Below are 23,126 nucleotides of genomic sequence, written 5' to 3' on the forward strand. Positions count from 1 at the left end.
TATGAGTATTTACAAGCTTCAGGAATTTGGTAAGATTCAGTGATGTATACAGACAAGTTGCCGAGTAACTGCATTTTCCGCTTCCCTCTTGGTGTGGCACTGCAGCAAGCCTTTTCTAACCCAGCAAACAGCATCAAAACTTCAAAGCTCCCCCCTCTGTACAAAAGAGCACAACCTGTGGTGAAACTGGGTGCTTGTAAAGAGAAAACGGAATTTATCCAACAAATGGGGTTTTTTCCTTGAATGCGAGTAAACCACATTTTTGACCCTGAAAACGTACAACTGGCATCTGTAAGTGAATGACTGGGCAAGGGAGGGAAATGGTGTCTTTAATGAAGTTCCCCTGAAATCCCCCCCTTCAGATTAGGGCAGAGGACCAGCTTTGTCTGCCTGTGCCTACCTGAAATGACTTTCAAGGCTGTTGTCAGCAACCCGAGGGCACCGAGGGAGAACAAAATCAAGGACAACACGTAGAGGCAACACAACGCTTGCGCAGCAGATGTTCAGTACCCAGTGAGCTGCAAAGAACTTACGAGGCTTCAGTGAAGAGGGCTGGCTTATCCACAATATTTTGAAAACTGGTGCAGAAAGTTTTTCAGGACAGTGAACTGAATTCCAAGATGCTCTTGCAATAGCTATAAAATGACATACTGGGGTTGAGCATACACACGCAAAGCAGCCACAACTGCAGAGGTCAAGTGAGACCCTCTGAGTGAGCGCTTGGCAAAAGCCAGGTGGGAACGATGCTCCAAGATGACTCTTGCTACATGGAATTTGAAGGCTTTAACACTTTGAATGGAAAGCAAGCAATACAGCTGAGACAGCTCTTCTCCCGAGGCACAAAAGGAGTGGAGGCGGTAGCAATGCCAGCTTTGCACCCAACCCTGGCACATGAGCCCGCAAAGGGAAACTGGGCTCCCTTTGCTGCTCCCTCATCTCCACAAAGAGCATCAGGTCTGCAGAAGGCTGCAGAGGCAGGAGGTGGCAGATCTCAAGGAAGCCCGTGATCTCCCAACTCCTGATCAGTCCAGGCAAACATTTCACAGTTTCACTGCTGAGCTGCTGTCTGTGGGAGCAGCACTCGCTGGGAAATGGGTCAGGTAGTCACCCTTGTACAGCTTTGTGGCCCTTTCCGAACAGCCCTAAGCACTGCTGCTATAAAAAGAAGTGCAAACTTGGTACAAGAAAAGGATACAGCACAAGAAGTGAAGAAAGCCAGAAACAGGAATCCATTAGACACCCAACCTCACAGATTTTATGCATCATAGGAGGCGCTAATCACAATGCTGTAATTAAAGGCTAAGCAGAGTTGTGGATCTGCAAGCCAATACTCACCAAGATGCTCTGTGAAGGCAGAACAGCATCCGACCTGCAATACATGGTCTGACAGCAGAAGCCTTTTCCTAAGATCTAATTTGAATACTATTGTTCAAAATACAAATCTTGGTTTACTGGGAAAAAAAATTATATATATATCTATTTGTGTCATTACTGTGAACCTATCTGCCCTACGCAAACAGATAATCTGTGGGCTGTTTTCTTTCATTTTAGTATTTCTGTGTATTGTTCTTATTTTGACAGCAAATATCACCTTATTTTCTTTTTCAGACTGAATGGTGGGTATCTACTACCTAGCTTCAGGAATGAATAGTTAAAACCAGAGTGGATTAATCCATGTGTTCCCAAATCAAGATAAACTGACAATTTTCATGGCAGTTCCCCTAATGCCCTGTTACACTGAACGAGGTAAAATGACCTCATGGCTCTCGCTCTGCCTCAGAATGAGAGAAAGCTCATTACAGATACCGTACATATTTGGCTTCACATAAAACCAGATGAAGTTTCTTGGCTCTTTATTGAGGATACTTGATATTTGTGTCAACATAGCCTATGTCTTTCCTGCTATGTTATTTCCATCTCTTATCAGCATCTGGACATTGCCATATCATGTATCAAGGCAGATGTAAAGCAACAGCCTAAACAGAAGTTAAACTTTTTCCTATGCTGTCATTCCAGAAAGGAAATTCTAGAGAGTTTCATTCATTATTACTCCTTTTTTTTAACTGGTAATTTTTCATTGTAACTATATTCTCTCCTCCCTTAAAAAAAAAAAAAAAAAAAAAGGTAAAGAAAAAGTTCCCTTCACCCACCCACAGCACACACCAACACCCTTGTGCTGCAGCCTGTACCAGGCTGTGATGATGCTCACGAGCTGCCATGGGGTCACCATGGTAGGTCCTCAAGGTCCCCAAAAGGATTTTTTTATTTATTTCTTCTTAGCACCATTAGGTAAGACAGAGCTCGACTAGTAGCCAAGTAAAGTTTAGCCATTCCAAGTGCTCTGCCCATCGCAAGAAATTTTGGGGGCATCATCTCTGAAGGTCAGTAACTTGGTCGTTGAACACCAATGATCACCTGAAGCTCTACCCACCTGAAATGGCTTGTAAGGAGCACATAGTGGTGGATCAGAGCAGCCACAAACCATGCTTTCCTCATTAACCAAAGCACCTCCTAGGTTTTTTCCCAAACATTGGACTTATTCTTCCGTATGTTTAACACGATTTATAGTGTATGAAGGTTTCTACTACCGCTACCACCGATGTAACAAACAATGACATACTGGTAGCATGTTGGAAACGTACCCTGCCCCCAGACAGCTCATATTAACCTTGGAAAGGTATTGGTTAAGGTGCTACTAACTTTCTGCAAATTTCCTTTGCTTTCTTAAGTAAACAAGTTCTCTGTCAAACGACTCAGAAGCAGGAGGAAAAAGACGGTATGGCTGTGATTGTTACCAAAACACTCACCTATTAAAATACGTTACATACTAGTATTGTCAATCAGTCATTTTATAGGATGATGCGGATGGGCAAATGCAAAATGTTACAAGTGGCAATATTCCCTGAGGAGCGGTCACAGCAAAGATAAAAGCTAAACCACTGTATTTCCATTTCAGAGGGACCCAGTTTAACTCCCTCCCGTGGGCTCTTGTCCTCCAAACTTGGTGGCCATCCAGAGGGAGAATGATGGTGAGCACAGCAGCAGCAGCTGGGTCATGAGAAGGAGAGTCAGGAGACACGGCTACTGACAGCCAGGTCACCTCCAGCCCTGCCCAAAATAAAACTTCTTCCCAAATCCCAGCAGATTTAGTAAGATTTCACCATCCTCTTTCTCTTTACTTGGAACAGCAGTGCAACATCTTCAATCCTACTACCAACAGGCTTTTCTGTTAGTCGAAAATAATCATAAGAGATGTATATCCCCCCCCCCAACACAGCCTACACACTACCACCACACTGTGGAGATGAACATCAGTTGCAGAGACATGATTTTCTTGCGCAGAGTGCCCTGGAGCACAGACAACACATTAGAAGAAATGTAAGGAAGGAATAATTTGGGAACCAAACTCCTTTTGCAGCAAACTTTTTACCCCCACACAAAGCACCATTAACAAGGCCGCTGGCAGTCACAGTCCACACTTTATACCACACCAAAAAAAAAGTTCAAGCGGCTGAAGTGAAAAATTCCCATTCAACCTAAATTGGCAGTCACCTTTACTGAGCCCATAATGAGTATGTCCTTATGTACTTCAAAAATTTCCAAGGCAACACAGGTATACCACAAAGTGAAGCTCCCCACCAGACCTCCCAGCAAGCCTCAGTGACCAAGTGGTCACCTGGCTTTAAGGTACACAAGCTATGGGGGAAGCCCTCTGCTGCTTTCCACAGCACTCTTCAGGAGAAAATACATTACTAGTGACAGTGCGGGTAATTCTTGGTTTAAATGTAATTACATTTAAGTACCTAAAGAGAAACAAAGCATTCTAGCTACAATCCTCAGGATCCACTCTCCGGATCAGCTGCAGGTGGAAATTATTCATCTTCATTACCCTGTCACAACAGAGCAGCTTCAGGCCTTTAAAGTACTTCCCCCCCGGTCTAAAGTGCAAGATGCACATACCAAGTATCCAGAAATGAGGTGGGGTTTTTTCTTATACAGTGCTGACTGCTCCAAAGTACTGCACGTAAAGGCCCTGTCATGAAGGGTTAGTTACGTTAATTCAAACTCAGTTAAAGTTCAGATATATCAAACCCAGCCCATTTTTTTCTGTAATATCACCTGGAACCAGTTTTGGGGCTCTGCCACTCCAGTAGCTTGGGCCAAGGTGGAAAGTCGTCTTTACTGTGTATCGTCCACTTCATACAAGACAGATGATTCTCTGGCTTCTCTTGGTTTGTGTTTGGACCAAGACACGTCTGACCCAGCCCTGACTCAGTCCTCCTCCCCTCCAGCCTTTCCTTCTGGCTTCTTCACAGCATTATCTTACAACCCCCCCAGTTGCTATGGGCTTTTAACTCCTGAGCCTGAGAACACAGCCAAGGAGGGAGGACAGGGATCTAAATTTTGTTTAGCACTGCTTCTAGACATGGTAAAACCCTGTAACAGGGATTTACACTTAATGTGAAAGACATTTTATTTTTTTGATCTATATACATGTAGGTTTGGGGGTATTTTTTTGCTAATGCTCCACTTGCAGTTTGCCAGCACAACGTGTTTGCCACCAGGAAAAACTGGCTGCTTTTTAGATCTTAGAGACCTACACGTAGGAAAGGCAGAAGAGGAGCCATTCTCTCTGGAACATCTTAGCTGGCTTTAAAATCTAAAACCTGATTTGTGAGGCTAAATGCCCTCACATACACACTTCAAGTGGAGTGGAAACCTAAACACCACAATCGGTTTGAGTTTCAGGGACAGAGCTGGTCGTTTCTCTCCAGCTCCACACCTCTGCTCCCACTCGGGAATGCCCTGTGGCTGCCACTATGCAGCATGGCCAGTCCTGTTCAGGATCTATAATGATACCTTTCACCCAAAAATACAGTAATAAAGTCTGCTCAAATAAATATTTTAAGTTCATGTAATTAAGAGCAGGATCCCTGAAGTAGTTTTTTTTATTCTTGTGTATTCAGAGGTAGGAAGTGCTTCCAGGTCAGGCTGTGTTTCTGGTACACAAGCGCACACAATCCCACTGAGAAGGGGATGTTTCTCTGATGCTTTAGATATCTGCCACTTGTTTAATCATAACCTTTTTTTAATATTTGGAGGTATCAAATCAACACAGTCCTGGACCCGAGGACTGAAGCATGCCGCATTTGAGAGGGTAACATGTTTGAGTGCTACAGCGTATTATGTGAAGGGAATTAGTGTCGCTCTCCAAGCTGGGTTTTATCAGCAGAACTTTACTGCTCAGTTAAGCAAAATCCCTCATCATCTAACCTGGGCTGAGACAGATGGGGCAGGTCTAATACCATCTTAAGAAACTTCCAATTTAAATGAAAAGCACGCCAGCTCCTTGGCTTACTGTCGGAAGGGCAAGAATTAGTTTTGCTCGCTTTTCCCTCTCAGTGCATCACAAACACCTTCACAAGCCTACTGCTGATCCTGAGACCTCAAATCACTACCTTTCACTAACAGAAAACAAACAGAAAAACCCACTGCTCATCAGAGAATTATTTCAGAAATGGAGGAATAAAACCCCACGTGCTGGCTGGCAAGATCTGTATCTCAGGCATTGGAGTCCCAACACTCTCTGGGCAAACGCCTTCAACTCTGCCTGCCACTTAGAGATTAGCAGAAGTAATAATTTGTTCGGCGTGATATGAGACCTGGCGAAACAAAGTTGTGTTACGTGATGACAATATACTGTCTCCTCCTAAAAGGAGATCTCTGCTTGGAACAAGACTAAAGCAGCACCCTGCTTCCACACTCCCCTGTCCTGCAAGCCCTACAATATCAGCGTATCTGAAAGGGTCCTGCTCTGCAATCATCCTCTTTCCCACCAGTAAAAGACATCTTGCAAATTAAAAAAGGGCCATAATGATACTTGTGCTAACGATTTTGTGTCCAAATTTCTGAGGGTTTCTATTACGATTCAGTCATTCTTCTCCGTATTCCTAAAGAGTGAGAGAAAAGTATCACTTTAAAAATTATGAGCTTTAAAAACTATGACAATGGCACACAAAATAGAATAAAATCCAGTGCCTTCACTTTCAGGTGTCATGGCTCACCAAGGTCAAAAGGGAAGAAGAACATCATTGGTGACCAAGAGAATTAAGGACTATTTTCTTTGCAACTGCACACCAAAATTTAAAGAAGCAGCTCTGTATTATAAATATTCGTCATCAATACAGAGAGCAAAGCATGATCAAGCAGGTAAGACTTGCAACACTTGGCTTTCACGTGTTTCCTTGAAAAGCCTGAACTGCACTGAAGAGCAGTGTGCACAAGGGACATCCACTCCTCTAATATCTGATGCCCAAGACTAAGCTCCGGGGACCAAACAGACATTGCCTGCACAAGAGGTGCACCAAGTGTTGCTGCTGTGGGCTCCTGAGACTACCATTGAACACGCGCATCCATGCTTGCAGCAGAACATCAGAGCTGTGGACTTGCATGGTGGGAAACCAGTACAGGGTGCAGCAGGACAGACGGAGCATGAGCAGCTCCAGGTGGGGCTTATGCTGGGACAAGTCATGGTCTGGGGTCAGCAGCCCTTTGCTGTGGAGCTACCTCTTGACCTGGGCTGAGCCCTTGGCAATAGCTGGGAGAAGCCTGTTCATGGGTGCAGGCAGCCAGATCAGGACAGGCTGAAACAAACTGACCCAGAGTTGCTCAGTCATAGCAGAGTCTCCTCCGGTCAAGTGTCGCTGTACAGCATTCCCCAATGCACCTCTTAATGGCGGTATGATCCAGATATTCCCTCACCTGGAGCATCCAGGTCCCCTTGGGTGTTGAGACAGCACACCACATGGATCCTGCTACCCACCCCCTCTTCCCCAAAGGCAAGGCTTGCGTGTGCCTGAGGAAGCTTCACGACTTGCAGCCGCTATGCTGCATTTTGTGGTAAGAGGGAGCAAGCCCGGACCCTGCCTTGCTGACCCTGCGCGCAGGCAAGATAACGCTTCTCCGTCAATGAGCCTTATCTCGACCCAAGTGACACTGTGTTCTCCTCGCAGTGAGCTACAAATAGGGCAGCTTATTGGAAACTCAACAAAAAGTAAATGCTAGCTACCGGTGGTTGACCTGGTAAAAATTTGCGTTGAAGATATTCTATAAAACATGTAAACACTGTTGTGGCTTTCATCCCCATACAAGGGCGTTTTTTTCAGTTCTTGTAATTCTCCTGCTTTCTGGCATTTCCAACATTTCAGAAGCTGGATTATTTCCTGTAAATTCTTTTTTTCCTCCGTCCAACTCATTCACTCCCACGATACATTATTTGCTTAATAGAAACTCATTCTGTAGGTGCATACAAATACAAATGTGCAAGGAATTAGTCAAAATGTAAGTTTAACAGAATCTGTATTATATTAAAGCAAAAAAAGTAAGGGAAATGCCCTTATATTTACTGCATAGAAACCCTGATTCTACTGTGAGGCTTAATAAGGAATAATAATTAAAGAATTCCTTAATAAGGAATAACTTATTTTCTCAGACAACCAACAATTTAAGCTTCACACTTCTGATCAGGATACTGAGTTTTCATGGATGGAAAGCAGACTGACATCTGCTAATACCTCCTGTACCTTGGGGTCATCAAGGGATCAGGCTACCACCTGGACAGTACTAGGACCTGATTTTTACCAAATTCATTTCAATTTCCTACTATCAGCTGCAGGTATTGTGCAGGTGGCCACTACAACACACCACTGCGTGGACGGGCAAATACAGTTATTACCTGATTTTAGGGGAAGGCAGAGACAAAGGTCAGACAGTAAGTTGGCAGCAGAGCCTCCTCATTCCAGAGCAATGAGCCGCTGGGATGAATCACAGGTATCTTCTAAGTCAGATGAGGAACTCTCATGTTCCTTCAGAAAAAGACCTGGATGCCTTTTCCAGCACACATGCCACGAAGTGCTGTTCAAACAAGCCCAGCTGCAATGCGGACATTATGGGCCAAGCCTCGAGGTTGCCATTATACAAGGGAACCTTACTCAACCCACCTGTTTCCAAAGTGGGGTTTGCAAGGGTTAGGATTCATGGTGAAAACCATACCATACCATCCTACCTCCCAAACATCTGTGCATCAGCTGGAAACCCTTCTTCATCCATGTGATCACTGGCACATCTGGAGACCAGGCCTGATCTCCAGCCAGATGTGCAAGGAAAGACTTCTGTATGTCATGTCATTTGCCCACTCCCAGATAAGAAGCTTGTGTCAGATGCAGATCATCCCGTTGCTCTCAACAACGTTCATTTACCTTCAGGACCAAAATAGCTGCACCATCATTAGTTCCTTGCTCTGTTCAGTTGACTCCTCCTGCAGCTACTGTCTCAGGATCCTGGTGACACATTTGCCATGAAACCACAACCTGGCTCCAGCAGTCACACGAAAGCACTATCACTGAACGAGGTGCTTGTCTAGTTACCCTAACACAGTCAAAACAGCCAGTTTAAATTAATCCTCCAGCATAAGATTTCAATGAAAGCTTTTGGCAGCATTTATGACAGCATCTGGCTCACCAAGAATGATACTGATGAGGTGCAATTATTTCACAAGTGCAAAATGAACTCAAAAATACCCACCTCGAAACTTTTTTTGAGTCTGTCCATCCTCCCCCATCCTCCTCCCAAAACGTATGAACAAACTAAAACTGCTAATTTCATTCATGACAGGTTTTTCTTTCCCCGACCGCAGGAATGCAGTCTACCCAGCAAAACTTCATGGAAATCATTCAATCAGAACATGGATACGCTTCCTTCACAGGTACATTATCAAGTAGATAGAACACTTTGACTAGTTTCGCATTATATATTTCTTTTCTAATATATTATACAGGCATCAAACATTAAGAAAAGTACAGCAGAAAATAACTTGGTCTGATATTTCTCTAATAAAAAAAGTTTCCCAAAATATTTAAAGCACAAAATATATACAACTGAAAAAAATATTTGAGTGCTTAAGACAGTTTTGGAATAGCAAAAAATAGAGGATAAAAGGTAGCCCCCCATCAAGACTTTTTAAAAAATACCTTATTGTAACAGTTTAATCTATTTTTAGAAGAATTTGAAAAAAATTTGTATTCATTTATTTAATCTGAGAAACAATTTGCATACAGGTGGCAGATCACTGTCCTTAGTGTAAATAAAAGCCTTCCATATGTCACTTAACCAATGCACATAGTACCCTGACAACTCAGGTTCTTCAAGTCCTCCATTAATATCATTACAGCATGACTGTCTATGAGCAGGACTACAAACGGGTTAAGGAAAGCAAGTTTTGACCTAAATTTCACCCATGGTTTGGTCTCCTGTACAACCTGGAGAAATGCTACTATAGCTTGTGAAGAGTTCCTCTCTCCAATGGAAAAGGTCAGTCGCTGAATTTTGTTAGAAACTTTTAAACAAATTCACCTTGCACAATTCACTGGCAAGAACTATAACAGCTTAAAAAAACACCTAGCAAAGTATCATTAAAATGTGCAGTATGTTTATTCTGTATATTACAATTACAGTTCCAAGTCAATGATTCCAAAGCCTTTTATTAGATCACAAAAACTTAAGACCAGCTTATAATGAAATCTCTAATCAAATATGAATGAATCATCCAATATGACACAATTTCTTGAATGAAAAACAGATGGAAAAGTAGTAATGATTGAGTGGTTTAAATCACAAGATATTAGTTAAGCCAAAGGAGCAGATATTTAATCATAAGCACTTGTTTCAAGTTAGAGGAAACACCAGCTTAAGGTAGACCTCGAATCAAGCCGTTCAAGGGGCAATTGCCAAGCCAGCACCAACCATAAACTTAAATGAGATGGCATTAGTGTGAATGAACTTACTACTGCATCTGAGGCACAGAAAATGCTGATTTCACATTTGCTTGGTGGCAAGAGGAATTAGGTGAGGACAGAGGAGGACATCCCTGCCCGGTACTCTTTGAGGAGCCTGGAGAGTCTGTGATTTAGGAAAGCGTGGGCACACAGAAGGAAACCAAGCCGGTAAAGCTGAAGTGCTCACATTGCAATCCAGCTCTCAAAAGACCCTATTTGTTGAAGGCAACGTCCCATCTTTCAAGGCCTACACACTTAAGAAGTCAAAACAAAGTTAAAGCCTTACACATTGGCAGCGCTTTCACATTAACTCTGCATATCAGTGTTACTAGGGCTTTTCGGCTTGAAGTAGCTTAGTTATAATTTTTATTTGTATACTTAGTAAATTATGTCTCAGCCCTAATCATTTCTGGGTTTGGAGCAGGTTTTTTCAGGGCAGGGGAGGAGACTGGGAGTGAAAAGCAACAAAAAGGGAGAGGAAAGGTCTATTTAATCAACCAACGACAATTCTCCAGGTCAGCATCTGGAGACTGCTACAATATTTTAGGCATCATTGCACAAGCCATTCAGCTGATATTCCCTCCACTGCCCAAAGACAAAGCAGAGCCAAATACAGCCCTGAAAATCAATATATGCTGGGGAAGAGCCTCTAGAATCTTGCTAAACGCATCTTGTGTCAGAAGAGGAATTCCTAAAATCCTAGGAACGCAGGTCACTGCTGAGCACACACCTATGGCATCTATTTCCCCTTCAGCGATAAACTACCCTGAGTTAATTTTGGCATAAAGCACTCTGGGGAGCTCTGCAGTACCAATAAAAAGGGAACGCAAACCAAAGCAAACACACTGCTAACGAAACAGTCCTCACAGCAACTCCTCCACCCTCGTCCTCCAGCTAACGCTCACATCCATCTAGGAGGTGTCAGGAGAAGCTGACGGAAGAGTCAAGTACAGGGTGTGTCAGACCACTCCAGCCATAGGACAAGTGTTATCCTGAAAAAGTGAGGGAATTATAAAATAAAATAAAAATCAACACAACAAAAATTTTATCTTTATTACCTCTTTAGGGTTGCAGATCCAGGCAAAACACCCAGAGAGGAACCACACATGGCAAACAGGACACGGCACAGTCACTGAAAGATCGCATCTGAGACACGCAGAATTTTTTTACTGAGAAATGCCTCAATCCATGATCAACTTTCCATGAAATATTTATCACTTTTCATTCATCGCACAGTACTGTTATTTTTAGAAGAGCCATAGGCAATGGGAACAGATTACTGATTAACAATTCAAGGGAGCCTTTAAATGTCTGCTCGTATCATGCCATCTCCTCCTTCCCTAAGAAGTCAGAAAGTTTAATGTAAATACCATCATGCATACAAAGGCTCTTCCCTCCATCACCTGCTTTTATATAAAAGCAAAACCACGAAACAACCTTTCCTTTGGTAAGGAATCGGTGAGAATTACTATTTTTGAAAATAACACTTTGTGAACAGTCGGGACTAAGCAAATCCAGTGAAATCTATAGTTGATCAGTATGAATTAATAAACTAAACAAGGTGAGGGAAGAATAAAGAAAAATAGCAAGTTGGGTCTTGCAGTAAAGCAAACTTTCCTGCCAGTTACCTTTCATCTAAGAAAACAGCTCTGTATTCAAGTGCTTAAGATTTAAATGCTGCTTTCAGCTTTTAAAAGAGGAACAAGTCGTTAATAATTCATCCCACCTCCTCCGTTTAATAACCATTTCCTTGTGGGTAAGAAAGGAGGTGACAGCTAAATACTGTTTCTGAGACAAAACACAACAAAACAAGAGATTAGGAGCTGCAGGGTCCTGCTGTTCCCATCCCACAGGATCAGGACATCCACATTCTGGGCAGACAACAAAGCGGTTCCTGCTCCAGCAAACCCAGCTCAGCAAGAGAAATGGTTTAATTCCTTGCAGGACACAGATGCTGAGGTTCAGGCAAGAGATGGTGCCTCACCGGGCTGGCCAAAAAGCTCATCCCTCTTGCTTACACCCCTACACATGCATGCAACCCTGCAACGGGCACGTGCTGACGGAGAGTTAGTCATTAAATTATGCTATGATTATGACCGACAAAACATGAGTTTGGGTGCAATATTAGCACAGCAACGAGGTCCTGAAGCTTGAACTTCCCTGATACTCTGCAGGGAGCCGCCAAGAGTCTCTAGATGTGGCAATTCCCTCCCCTGTCCTACATAAATAACCCCAGATTTGCTGACCACATTCTGGACATGCTGCAAAGGGCTTTTTATAAAAGCACAATAATACAGCAAATCATCTGTGGAAATCTGGGAGCTGGCTGAAGCGTTATGCAAGGCTTTCCTTGTTGAGCAACGGGTTAAGGAAAGTGAGCTTTACTAGTACTTCTAGCTGGTAAAACACTTTTACTGTCATTGCACAGGCTACATTCTGTACCTCTAGCTTAGGGTTGGAAATAATACCTGTTGCAGTAAATACAAGGTTAACTTGATTTTAACTATCAAGGCTCTAAGCTACATGAATCTGCAGCTTCTCTGCTATCTTATGCTAGAACATCTAAATGGTGGCAAAATTAATAAACTAAGCCTGGCAAAAATAGCTCCAGCTTTTAAATAAGCTAACAATAGGATAATAAGCAAAAAACAATTTAATCTGCTTAGTGTATGATTGTGACATTAAAATGATTTCTCAAGAACTCACTTTTAATGATAATTTGGGTGGGTTCTCCCCTCCCCCCCCCCCGCCTTCACAAAGAATAGATCAGGATATTTTTAACGTTAAAGGACAAGCCTTTCTGTACGTGAGCTACACTTCTGGGGCATGATAAAAACCATATGCCATTCCCATACTAACACGTCCCACTGTGAACAAGGACAAATGGGCTCCTGTCTGCAGAGGCATGAGCCTGTTGGGCTCCCCAAATCCTAGCTGACCAGCCAGCAATCTGAACCTGCTTCAAAGCCGCACTATGCCACGCTGATTTGGTACCTTTCTGAAGGAGCTTTTGAAGCAGACACACTATAGAAAGCAGGCAAGTATCTGAAAACACAGTGCAGCAAGAAGGCATCCCCTTCCTTTGAAGGGATAAATTAACAAAGGCATGGTGTTGAGCTCTGTTAGACCAACTAGACGCACTCCTTCCTCTTAGAGACGGGGATTAATCTCCGATTTCAAAAGCCTGTAAAATCATGTAACAATATTAGTCCAAAGGCTCTTGCAAACCATTTATTCATACATACATCAACATTTTTTTTTCAAATGAATGTGGAAGTGAGACTGGATAATTAAGATCCAGGAAGATGAAAAAGCAGGGAGCTGAAATCTCATGCGTAATCCTCTGGCTGCCCCTGCCATGCTGCCCTTGCTCTTGCCAGTGTCAGATCCAGAAGAGCCCCAGTACTGTGCTGGAAGAGCCGTCCCGAGGGCTGAGCAGCAGCATCGCGGTAAAGGCAGCAGCAGAGGGTCAGTGTGGCCAGCGGCAGTGGCCTGGATGGAGCGCAGGGGCACAGCCACATGCAGAAGAGCCATTTTGAGCAGCCTCATGTAGAAGACGCAGCCTGCTCATCACCATCATTAGGACATCCCCAGTCAAGCCCCTGTTGCTCTTACAGAAGCTGCTCAGCAGCGGCCAGCCTCCATGCTTTGTTCAACCCAGTTTTACAGAATACTGTCAACCCTCAAAAAGTCATCAGAAAACCACCACTGATCACTTTTCTAACGTGCACGATGGCCTCACAGACTGCCAGTGGTTTGCAGATGACAGATGGAGAACAACCTCAAGAAGGCATGCAGCAGCTTTCCATCTGATCTGCAACAGCAGCCAGAGAGAGGTCTTCACTTTAGGGGCAAGAAAGAAGCCCAGCATCTTTTCCTCAACCTCTCCATATATCTGTATTCTGCAATGGATACGTCCCAATGCATACTACTTGTCAGCTGCACTCAGTCACAGCAATTTTTATCACACCTTGGGAACACATCCCTGAAAAGCCAATGGAAATGCTATGCGAAGGGGAATTTCTTTCCTAATTCAGTAATTGAACTGTACACAGACATCCCTAGAACTTCACATTAGGCCATGACTAGCATATTGGGGAAACACGGCTGGTCAGCTGAGACTGTTAATCCCAATCTGCAGTTTTATTACTTAAAGCAAAGCTTTTAAGTTTAAAAGGGACTAGCTTCCATCTTACTTAATTCCAGCATTTCACTTATGTATCACAGCTATCAAGCTGTTTTCACATTTCCAATACTAAAGAATTGCTTAAGATCTTATTGTAACAAAATGAGCAACTATAAAGTTTATACCAACAAGAAAAACTGAAAAGACTTAGAGAAGGTAGTTATCCAAAGTACTGTGAACACAGCCTTATAAAAAAAGAAAACTCATTCTACAAAGCATGCTTAACGAAGATCTATTTGATAAATCTCAAGGATGGTTTCAACAGTACACAAGTGATGTTTTTAAGAGGATTATGTACAACATATCTAGATATTTACACAATTGAGGTCTTTTACACTGGCCACCCAGCTTTGCACTGTGGAAAAGGCATAGCATTGCTCGGTTTAAAAGCATAGGAAGAAAAAGTAAGAAGACAAGAGAGCTCTGTCCCTCCCTCCTTGCATATGAATCAGTCCCCTTATGCAGACTGCAGCTAAGTTCACTGCTAAAAAGAAGCAAAATACTATAAAACACAAAAAGTCCTTAAAACCAGTATGATAACTTGCAGGACAATTCCTTCATCTTTCTGCAAGCAATCCACTGCCACTCATCAAAACCAGGCAGTGGCCACCTCTGTGCCCACGTATCTGAGAAGCTTTCTCTCCTGCTAAACTTGGCCCCTTAATCATCATGAGGTTTTCCATGTAACATTAAGTAAAAATAATCTGTGTAGTCCTTGCTCTGAAGATCTCTGAATTCAGCAAGTAAAAGTTAAGGAAAAGCAATATCGTCCCTTCCTCGTCCAGGCCAAAGATGCAGTAATATTCTGGAGCCAGAAAAAGAGAAAGTAGTATTATCAAACAGATTATTATATTCCTGTGCAAGATGTGGGTTGTGGGGGTTTTGTCTTGTTTTACTTTTACAAGCAACTAAAATTCAGAAGCACCAATTTTGGGCGATACACATTTGAAAAGAGAAAATGTTTCCCCTCCTTAAATTTATCCTTAATTTATGCAAAAAGCAGAGAGAGAAATCATTTTCCTAAAAACACATCTTGCCAATGACTGAACTCCATTCTACTCAACCCAATTCACTCCTAAAACAGTTTCATAAAAATGCTTTAAACATTTTGATTTTGTACTTGAGATGCTTCCACAGAACAGAGCATGTTTATGACCTAGGTATTGTACATCCCTTTCTCATCCCCTTACATCAGAGAAGAACAATTAACAAGGATCAAACTTCTCCTTCACTTGGTTCATGGTGAAGAGGAAACATTCTGGTTTCCTACAAGTACACCACAATGACTTTATCTTAACTAGAAATGCAGTTCTGGGGATAGAGGCTCATTGTCCGCTCGAGTTTATTCATCACAAGGGCTACAAATCAGTCACTTTACCATAACCAGGATGGGATAAGGTTTTAAATGGAATATCCCAGGACACAATTAAGCACTTTTTTCCTTAAGCTGTTTTTCAACACCATTATTTCAGCCATGCCTGAGACTTGGAACAACATCCCACAAACCCACACGTAACTTGTTTTTCCAGAGCAATACTTGGTATTACTTCTCCTTTCTTCTCTCAGAAGGATCTGCAGCAAACTCCTAAAGGTAATAATGATAAAAACCAGACAGGACAATGGTTTGCCCAGGTAGGTAACTCTGTCAAGCTGACAGCAACTTTTAACAGTAATTTTAAAAACCCGTCAGGATACATAGGTATAGGCAGGCACCACACGTGAAATCCAGCCGATAAGCCACTTCCAAGATCAACGATACTTGCTTGCATTTACAAACATGCCGAAACTCCCTTTTACTTTTTGCCAAACACTGTGCTTCCAGGTTTTAACTATCGTTCTGCAAATCAACATATAAGGTAGACATTTCCAGTCTGTGTACACACTGCAAGGCTGAAAAGATTTCTCCAAAATTTAGCAGAAACTGAATAAGTACAGGGTCTTCAGTGAAAAGTACCTGGGTGACCACTGCCCAGAGCCAATGCTGCTTCTTGCATAAGGTCACATTTTCATTCCCAGTCAGTCCTACCCTTCGCCCATTACACGCACGACCTGCCTGAGCTTTCCAGCATGAGACAGGAATTCCCACGGCTCAGATGCTGGCAGAAGTCATTCGACACAGAGACGTTGCTGCCTATGTCACATCCCACCCACTTAGCATGAGCACAGCACCCCAGTGATGGCTAGCTGTTTCTTGTTTCAGTAGGCATACAGGTAAGCTATAAAAATACTCAAAATGGAATCCAAACAGTAAGAATTCCATAAATCCTGTATGAGTCCATAACACCTTAAAAAAGCCTCCCTTCATCTGGGGAAAAATAGTCAGAGCATACTGAAGTCCACCAACCCAAAGTGTTAACCAGCATCAGCCTTTGTCCTGTAGTATCTCAAAAGGAAACATTAAACATAAGCAACAACAAAATCAATTAAAAAAAGAAAAGAAAAAGAGAGACTAAAACCCATCACATTCACAATACTGGCCATGGATCTACTGACAGAAAAGAGGACTGTGACTCCTCTTGTGCAGAGCCACAAAATTCAATCTAGCACGTGGATACAAAACCTTTAAGTTTACCTGTGTTACCACGGTATTCTTAAAATGAGAATCTCTCTTAGGGTTAGAAGAATATAACCTCCCTTACCTGACAAACAACTTTTGGAACACACGGAGGGAAGAGAGGTTTCTCAGAATCCAAAGCCAAACACTTGTACCTGGTAAACAAGGATCTCTTTCTTTTTTTTTCCAACACAATAGCTCTGCCTCCTTAAAAGTTTCCTTCCTGAGATATGCATTTAAGTCCACAAAAATCTAGGTTAGGTCACAGCCCATTCCCCACCCCCACCAATCTACTGAAGTTGTTTTGAATAAGCTTGATTTACATTTTTCCAACTTGCATTACCAGAAGCGCTTAGATCTTCTGCGAGATCTCTTCCTTAATATAAAAGGACCTAAAGGCATTTTGGAAGGCAGCAGAGAAGGGAAAGTTGGGTTTTTGGAAAACTCGAGCTTCTACCTGGAAAGTAGATAATGCTTCATATACCAAATCATCCCTAGTATAAATATCTCTATCTGTTTGCACCTGGAAACAAAATACTTTTGGAAGAGAGAAGGGGGAAAACACAAAAGACAGCAACAGATTGCTTTCCATAGTATTTCATGTATTGTGACCAAAACTTTGGTTTCCATCACTTGAAGTGCTGCAACTATGAGCCATAAGATCCCTCTCAGCTCCACGAGGAGCAGTCCTCCAGGATGAACACTGTGGCTGCTGTGCTTGCTTCATACCAGAAGGATAAGACCCAAGAGATACTGTAGCAGGATCATTAGAATAGCGAAGAAAAGTAAACAGCCCTGAGCCCAGCGTGATATGCTTTGATCAGCTTGTGTTTGGCTCCTCATTTCAACACAAGGAGATTTCTCCTTAATGGGAGCAGCAACTCAAAAACCTACTTTGCCTCGCAGTGCTCCTTTTAAGGCTGTGAAAAGACTCATAAGGTGCTGCTTTGTTCTGCTATCCTCTCCTTTCTAAGGAAAAACAAGCAGCTCCAAGCAGGTTAGGCTCTCCTCAGCCCCCTGCCAAGGGTAAGGGCTGAGCTATTTAAGACTCCTAAGACTGCTGTGCTCCATCCTCTTCTCCACTCCCAAATCCCACTCACCCAGCCTGGGAAAGTAGATGTGTGCAAGTTCTAACACACTTTGTTCCAGCATTTCACATTTGCATTTTGCTCTCCCACTTGCAAGATAGAACTGCAGAATACTTTACGGCATTCCCAGAATAGGAACAATGTTTAATAAAAGTTTCTTCTTACCGGAGCTAGGCATGTGGTTCACTCTAGGTGGATTCAACAGCTCTACTGGCTGGTCTCTGCCAGAAAGCCCATCTGGAAAGAGAGGAAAAAAAATAAAAAATAAAATAGTCACATCATCTCTTTGGTTAGCAGAGCTACTTTAGACATTCCAAGCAGAAACAACAAAAAAAAATTACTAACAAATTATCAACGTAAAACAGAAACACACAAGTAGCACAAATCAATAGAAACAAGAACATTAACCGAACAGCTGCGCAACAACTGCTTACACTAAAGCATAAAAGATACTGCAGCCTGAATTACACCCAGGTTTTCCCAGTCTTTAAATCCACAACTGGTACTGATCCCAATCCAAGTAAATAGGCACATCAGCTTATAAACCTTACCATACAATAACTAAATTGCAATTCATTCCTTGCTCGGAGAACTGAGTGAGTTAAGACAGAAACGCAGCCCTGTGAAGCGAAGTTGAAGAATGGCTGTAATATGCCAGAAAGATGTTAAGGAAAACTGACAAATCACTGCAGGAGATTAAAATGCATAGACATGCATAACAAGCCCCATTTTGCATAAGTTTGGATTTCAGAAAGGCATTAAAAACATACTTTGTAAATGATATGCAGAAATCCATCTTGCTGAAGCAGTTCTCTATTTAAAATATTTCAAAGATTGTATCTTACATTCAGGTAGAGTTAAAACAGAAGAACTCAATACCTACTGCTGTGGACTGCCAGACCAGATCTTCTAGTCACCCATCTGCCCCCACCAAAAAAAAGTTGAAGCAAAAAATGCTAAATTATCTTTTCAGTACTTAGATTATGAATACTTGAATAGAGAAAACTTATCTCAAACCCATTTGTTCCACTGTATATATCTCTACCTTTGCCAGTTCTGTCTCACTTGGTCTCCTCTAATGTCTTTCTGCGCTCTGTGCTGCAGCACAGATACCATCAAGCCAAACCCTGTCTGGAGACATCAAAGAAGCCACCCCATCTCTCTCACTCAAAGCAAAGGACAGCATTACAAAAATGTTAAGATGTCACTGCAACATCAAAAAACATACAAAGTTAAAAAAAAAATTACACTTTTCTTCTCTCTATTTTCTTCACTCCAGGTTTCTGTAGAGAAAGCATAGTTGCGTCTTCTCCATCACTTGCATGGGTTTGCCTCCAGTGATCATACCCAAGCATCAGTGCAGCTTCAGGCAATATGTCAATAAATTAAACTATAACCATGCTGAGTTCTCCTTCTCAAACAAGTAATATAGATTATTCGCATTATATTTTTTTTTGGCTTTTGCCTTGTTACTTCTAGAGCCAAGAGAGTGGCTGAGCTTCCCATACCTGAGTGGCCAACCTACAGCGTCAGTGGGATGACACTTGGCCAGCCGAGCTTCACCCGCACAAGCAGCAGCAAATGGCAATAAATGAGGAGGCAACTGGATTGAAGGGGTAGAGCAAAACATCGCTATTCTAAATAACATTCAGCCATCAGCCTCTCCAGATTCACAGCCCAGTGGTCACTGCAGATCAAAAAAGCCTAAATGGATAGCAAAAAAAATATGATCCTCCGTAGTTACTAAAATGTCGGGGTTTACAGCCTTGTTTTTTTTATAAGACAGGCACTTGCTATCTCAGCCCTCATTAGTAATTTTTTTAATTCATTGGTGAACTGCATCTCTACTTGCTGCTGAAACCTTCTCTGTGTTTTTGTGCTGAACATGCCAGCATCGCCCAGGCACCACAAGCAGCTCCCAAAATTCATCTGTTCAGCCTGCCAGCGGCTTAAAGGAAAAAAAAAAAAAAAAAAAAAAAAAGAAAATCACTCTGCTGGGCTCTCCTAGCAACGAAGCAGCAGCCGCCCCAGCGGCCAGCCAGCACGGCACACGTACCCGCTCCGGCACACACTACGGCTCGGCCGGAGAGAGCATGGGGAAAGGGGAGCGTGCAGCAGGGACAGGCAAGAACAGTCCCAGGAGCCCCCACAGCTTCCTGGGGAGTATTTTCAGCTTCTCCACTATTTCAGATGAAGATGCACCTTCAGAGAAGGACTCATCTACAAAACAGAGCCCCGTACCAGCAGCTGAGGTGCTCTGAGACACAAATCCGGGTCAATTTTGACAAACACACCCATTTGCAGTGAGGCTGTTGGAGCAAAGGTGCCTTTTCTCATGCTACATCCAGCAGTTTTGAACAAGTGACATATTAAACTCGCACTTCCAGCAGTACAAAGCTGCTGGCAGAGAACAACTGACAAGAGCCCATCTATTTCTAGCGCAAGTCCGTAGCACCAGCTATTTCGGCAGGCTCACCTGGCTGGCCAGACACCACGGAAGGGCACCAGCATGAAGCAGGTAACCCACCTCAAAGCCAACCAAACTGATACAGGCTTTTTATTTTGTTGACCGTGGACTTCCTCTCCCACTGTTGTGAATTTTCAGTCTTACCAGTACATCCAAGATCACTGGCAAAATTGTTGGTTAGTGGGGATTTTTAAGACTTTTTTTAATTCTAAGAAATAAAGTGCCTACATTTTTCAACTAATTTAAAAAAAAAAACAACAACCACAAAAAACCAACCACAAACAAACACTCTTCTATCTTTATTTCAAAATGAGTAATAGAGTAGTCACAGAAGAACGTTTAAGAACATCTTTTAAAGCACTGACACCTTAAACACTGGAAGTGAAACCAAACTGCATTAAGACTGAGGTTCTCTATTTGCTGTATTGACTGATTAAAAAAAAATATATCTCTATTTATTAAAAAAAAAAGAGGCAGTTTATCAGGAGATATTTGTATAAGGTACCTCTTCTCCCAGGATACTAGTATAGATTAAAAAAATGTTAAAGGAAGATGTAAACACACAAGCTGACACATCACTTGCCTTCCCCTTGAAGAGCAAGCTATCTCACACTCACCACGCTAAGCACATGCACCCAGCAATCACAACACAGCAAATACACTACCTGTAGAAGTTGGGTTTGGGGGTTTTGGGGGGTTTTTTTGTTTGTTTTTCCCCCCCTGCTCTGAAAACCCTTTGGGTAGATACGTCCAGATCATAATCACTTCACCCTACTTGCTACCAGTAACCTACCACCTTCTTTCCCAGCCCTGTGTCCTCCTATCTCATGCAACTTGCAGGTGGGTACCACAAGGTGCGTCATCTTCTGGCTGCAGGAGAGGAGCTTGCACATCCAGGCAGGTCCGTTCAGCCCCATCGGATGACCCGGGCCATGCCTTGGGCACCTGCATTCACTCCCTCTGCAAATGCGCATCCACATCTCGATGGGGAGGGGTGAATGAACACGCAAGCCCACGGGTTGCTGTGCAGAGGTTGCGGCACCTAACCATCACGGCTGTAGCACCAGGGCATCCCCATGCCGTGGCTGCAGGCTGCAGCCCCGCAGTGGGAACAAGCATCCCTGGCATCTCCATAGTTAATAAAATGCTGAGAAGCAAAGCAACGTTGAAGACAATTCCATTTACTTGCTTTCTAGCATCTAGAGGAGTTTTGGGTAGGTTTTGTTTGGTTTTTTAATTGAAGTAGCTGCAAACACACGTTCTGCTCTGTTGCTCCCCATACAGACACCTTCTCTGTTACTACAAAACATGAACAGCAATGAAAAAGTCAGAACCTCGGAGAGGTTTCAAGCTCATTTTATACAGCTACTATGCCCCACTGCAGAAACAGCACATATTTAAGAGAAGCCTATGTTCTGCAACCAGACTCTCCAAGGTGGAACTCAAGTGGTGTCCTTTTCCCAGCAGCATCCCAACAGCCGTATGCCAAAGCCAAAAACTCAGACTCTTCCTGCATTTGTGGAGGTGGCTAGAGTAAATCTGGTTTCAGATACCACTTACTGTCAGGATACTGCAGGCGATTCCCCCAAATCAGTGCAGTCCTACATCGGGTCAGCTACTCGGGATGCAAAAAATTCTTTTGCTCTGGATTGTGGTGGTTGCACAGTGCTACTCAAAGCTGTGATGTTTCATACCATCAATGAGCTTCACTCAACAAAAAGCTGAGCGCCTTGGACTCAAAACTTTGCCACACATGCAGAGTTAGCTTGGCTTTTGGAGCCCAAAAACAAAGCTAAAAAATCCCAGAACACAAAGTTAGCCTCTTGAAGCAGTTAAACATTCTTGTCCTCTCCTCAGCTTCCTAAAACGAGCTAAAGATGCTACAAGAAGCAAAGAAGTAATTTAATTTCAAGAGCCTAGGCGATCAGTTTATTAGGAAATGTAAAATTCCACTGCATTTATGAAGCATCATTGTCTAGTGCCAACACAATACTGACCAAAAAAAACCAAACTAAAGCAACCAAAAACCTTAAGCCTTCTGAAAGGAGAAGAAGAGTCCCTTAGACCAGTCTGAAGGAAGGCTTTAAAATCCTAACTGCACTACACCAAATTTTGATCAAGTACTAAAACCCATGCACCCAATATACCAGGATTCCTCCCGGCTCAGCAATAGTGCTGCCCACAAAAGCTCTTGCTTTGGTTGACTCCTTCTCTCAAACAGATAAGCTAAACCTATGACAAACTTTTAAAGAATTATCTGTTAAAAAAATCCTGAGATCTGGCCAATGAAAGATGGAGGGGTTTGGAGTCCTAGGCTGTGATTATTTGCTCTATATATAACTTTAAAAGAGAAAAAAAATCCCTATGTTTTGCATATTCAACCACATTGCTTCACAGATCCTGTTGCACCATCACCCTGAAGATAAACTGGTCACCTGGGGGACTAAGCCTCAAGAAAAGCGTGTTTTCTGCTACTGCTGCACTGTGGTTTCTTACCACTGTTACTGGAGACTCTCTCCTAAATCAATTGATGTATAATTGACCTTTGTGTGACAAGGGAAAAGCACAATGGTTTAAGCCAACGCTTAGAAAGCACTAAGATGAAGAGTTGTCTGGGTCTGCAAGTGCCAAAAAGAATACCATCAGTTTCCATTACAAAAAAGTTTAACCCCCACCTCCTACCTTTACAAAGTATTCAGCTCCAATTCCCTCCACGCTTTACCACGTATTTACAGAGAAAGCTTTGGCAATTACAAAACTAAATCAAAAACACAGAAGACACTAAAATTATCTGTGCCACACACCGCTGTATAGTTTTATCACTGTTACTGCCTAGAAGAGATCACAGGGGTGCTTCTGTAGTTCCCAAAAAGCAGACAGGGAAGGGAAGCAGCTTGTCTTACTGCCATGGACAAGTAAAGAAAGTGCAAAGAGGTCAAATCTTGCAATCACGATTTGACTCTTTTATAAGCCACAAACCCTGCTTTGAATAGTACTG

General features: G+C 42.7%; 1 protein-coding gene across 8 annotated transcripts in view; it reads right to left on the bottom strand.

Annotated features, from left to right (window-relative positions):
• Positions 1 to 23,126, bottom strand: part of HDAC4 (histone deacetylase 4) — a 264,837-nt gene that overhangs the window by 144,878 nt on the left and 96,833 nt on the right. For all 8 annotated transcript variants that reach the window (XM_069782187.1, XM_069782191.1, XM_069782190.1 and 5 more), the window contains one exon: positions 17,827 to 17,898. In XM_069782187.1, the coding sequence (XP_069638288.1) occupies positions 17,827 to 17,898 (72 nt within the window). The remainder of the gene's footprint in view (positions 1 to 17,826; positions 17,899 to 23,126) is intronic.

This window comes from Haliaeetus albicilla, chromosome 4, assembly GCF_947461875.1.
Source record: "Haliaeetus albicilla chromosome 4, bHalAlb1.1, whole genome shotgun sequence".
Classification (NCBI taxonomy): Eukaryota; Metazoa; Chordata; class Aves; order Accipitriformes; family Accipitridae; genus Haliaeetus; species Haliaeetus albicilla.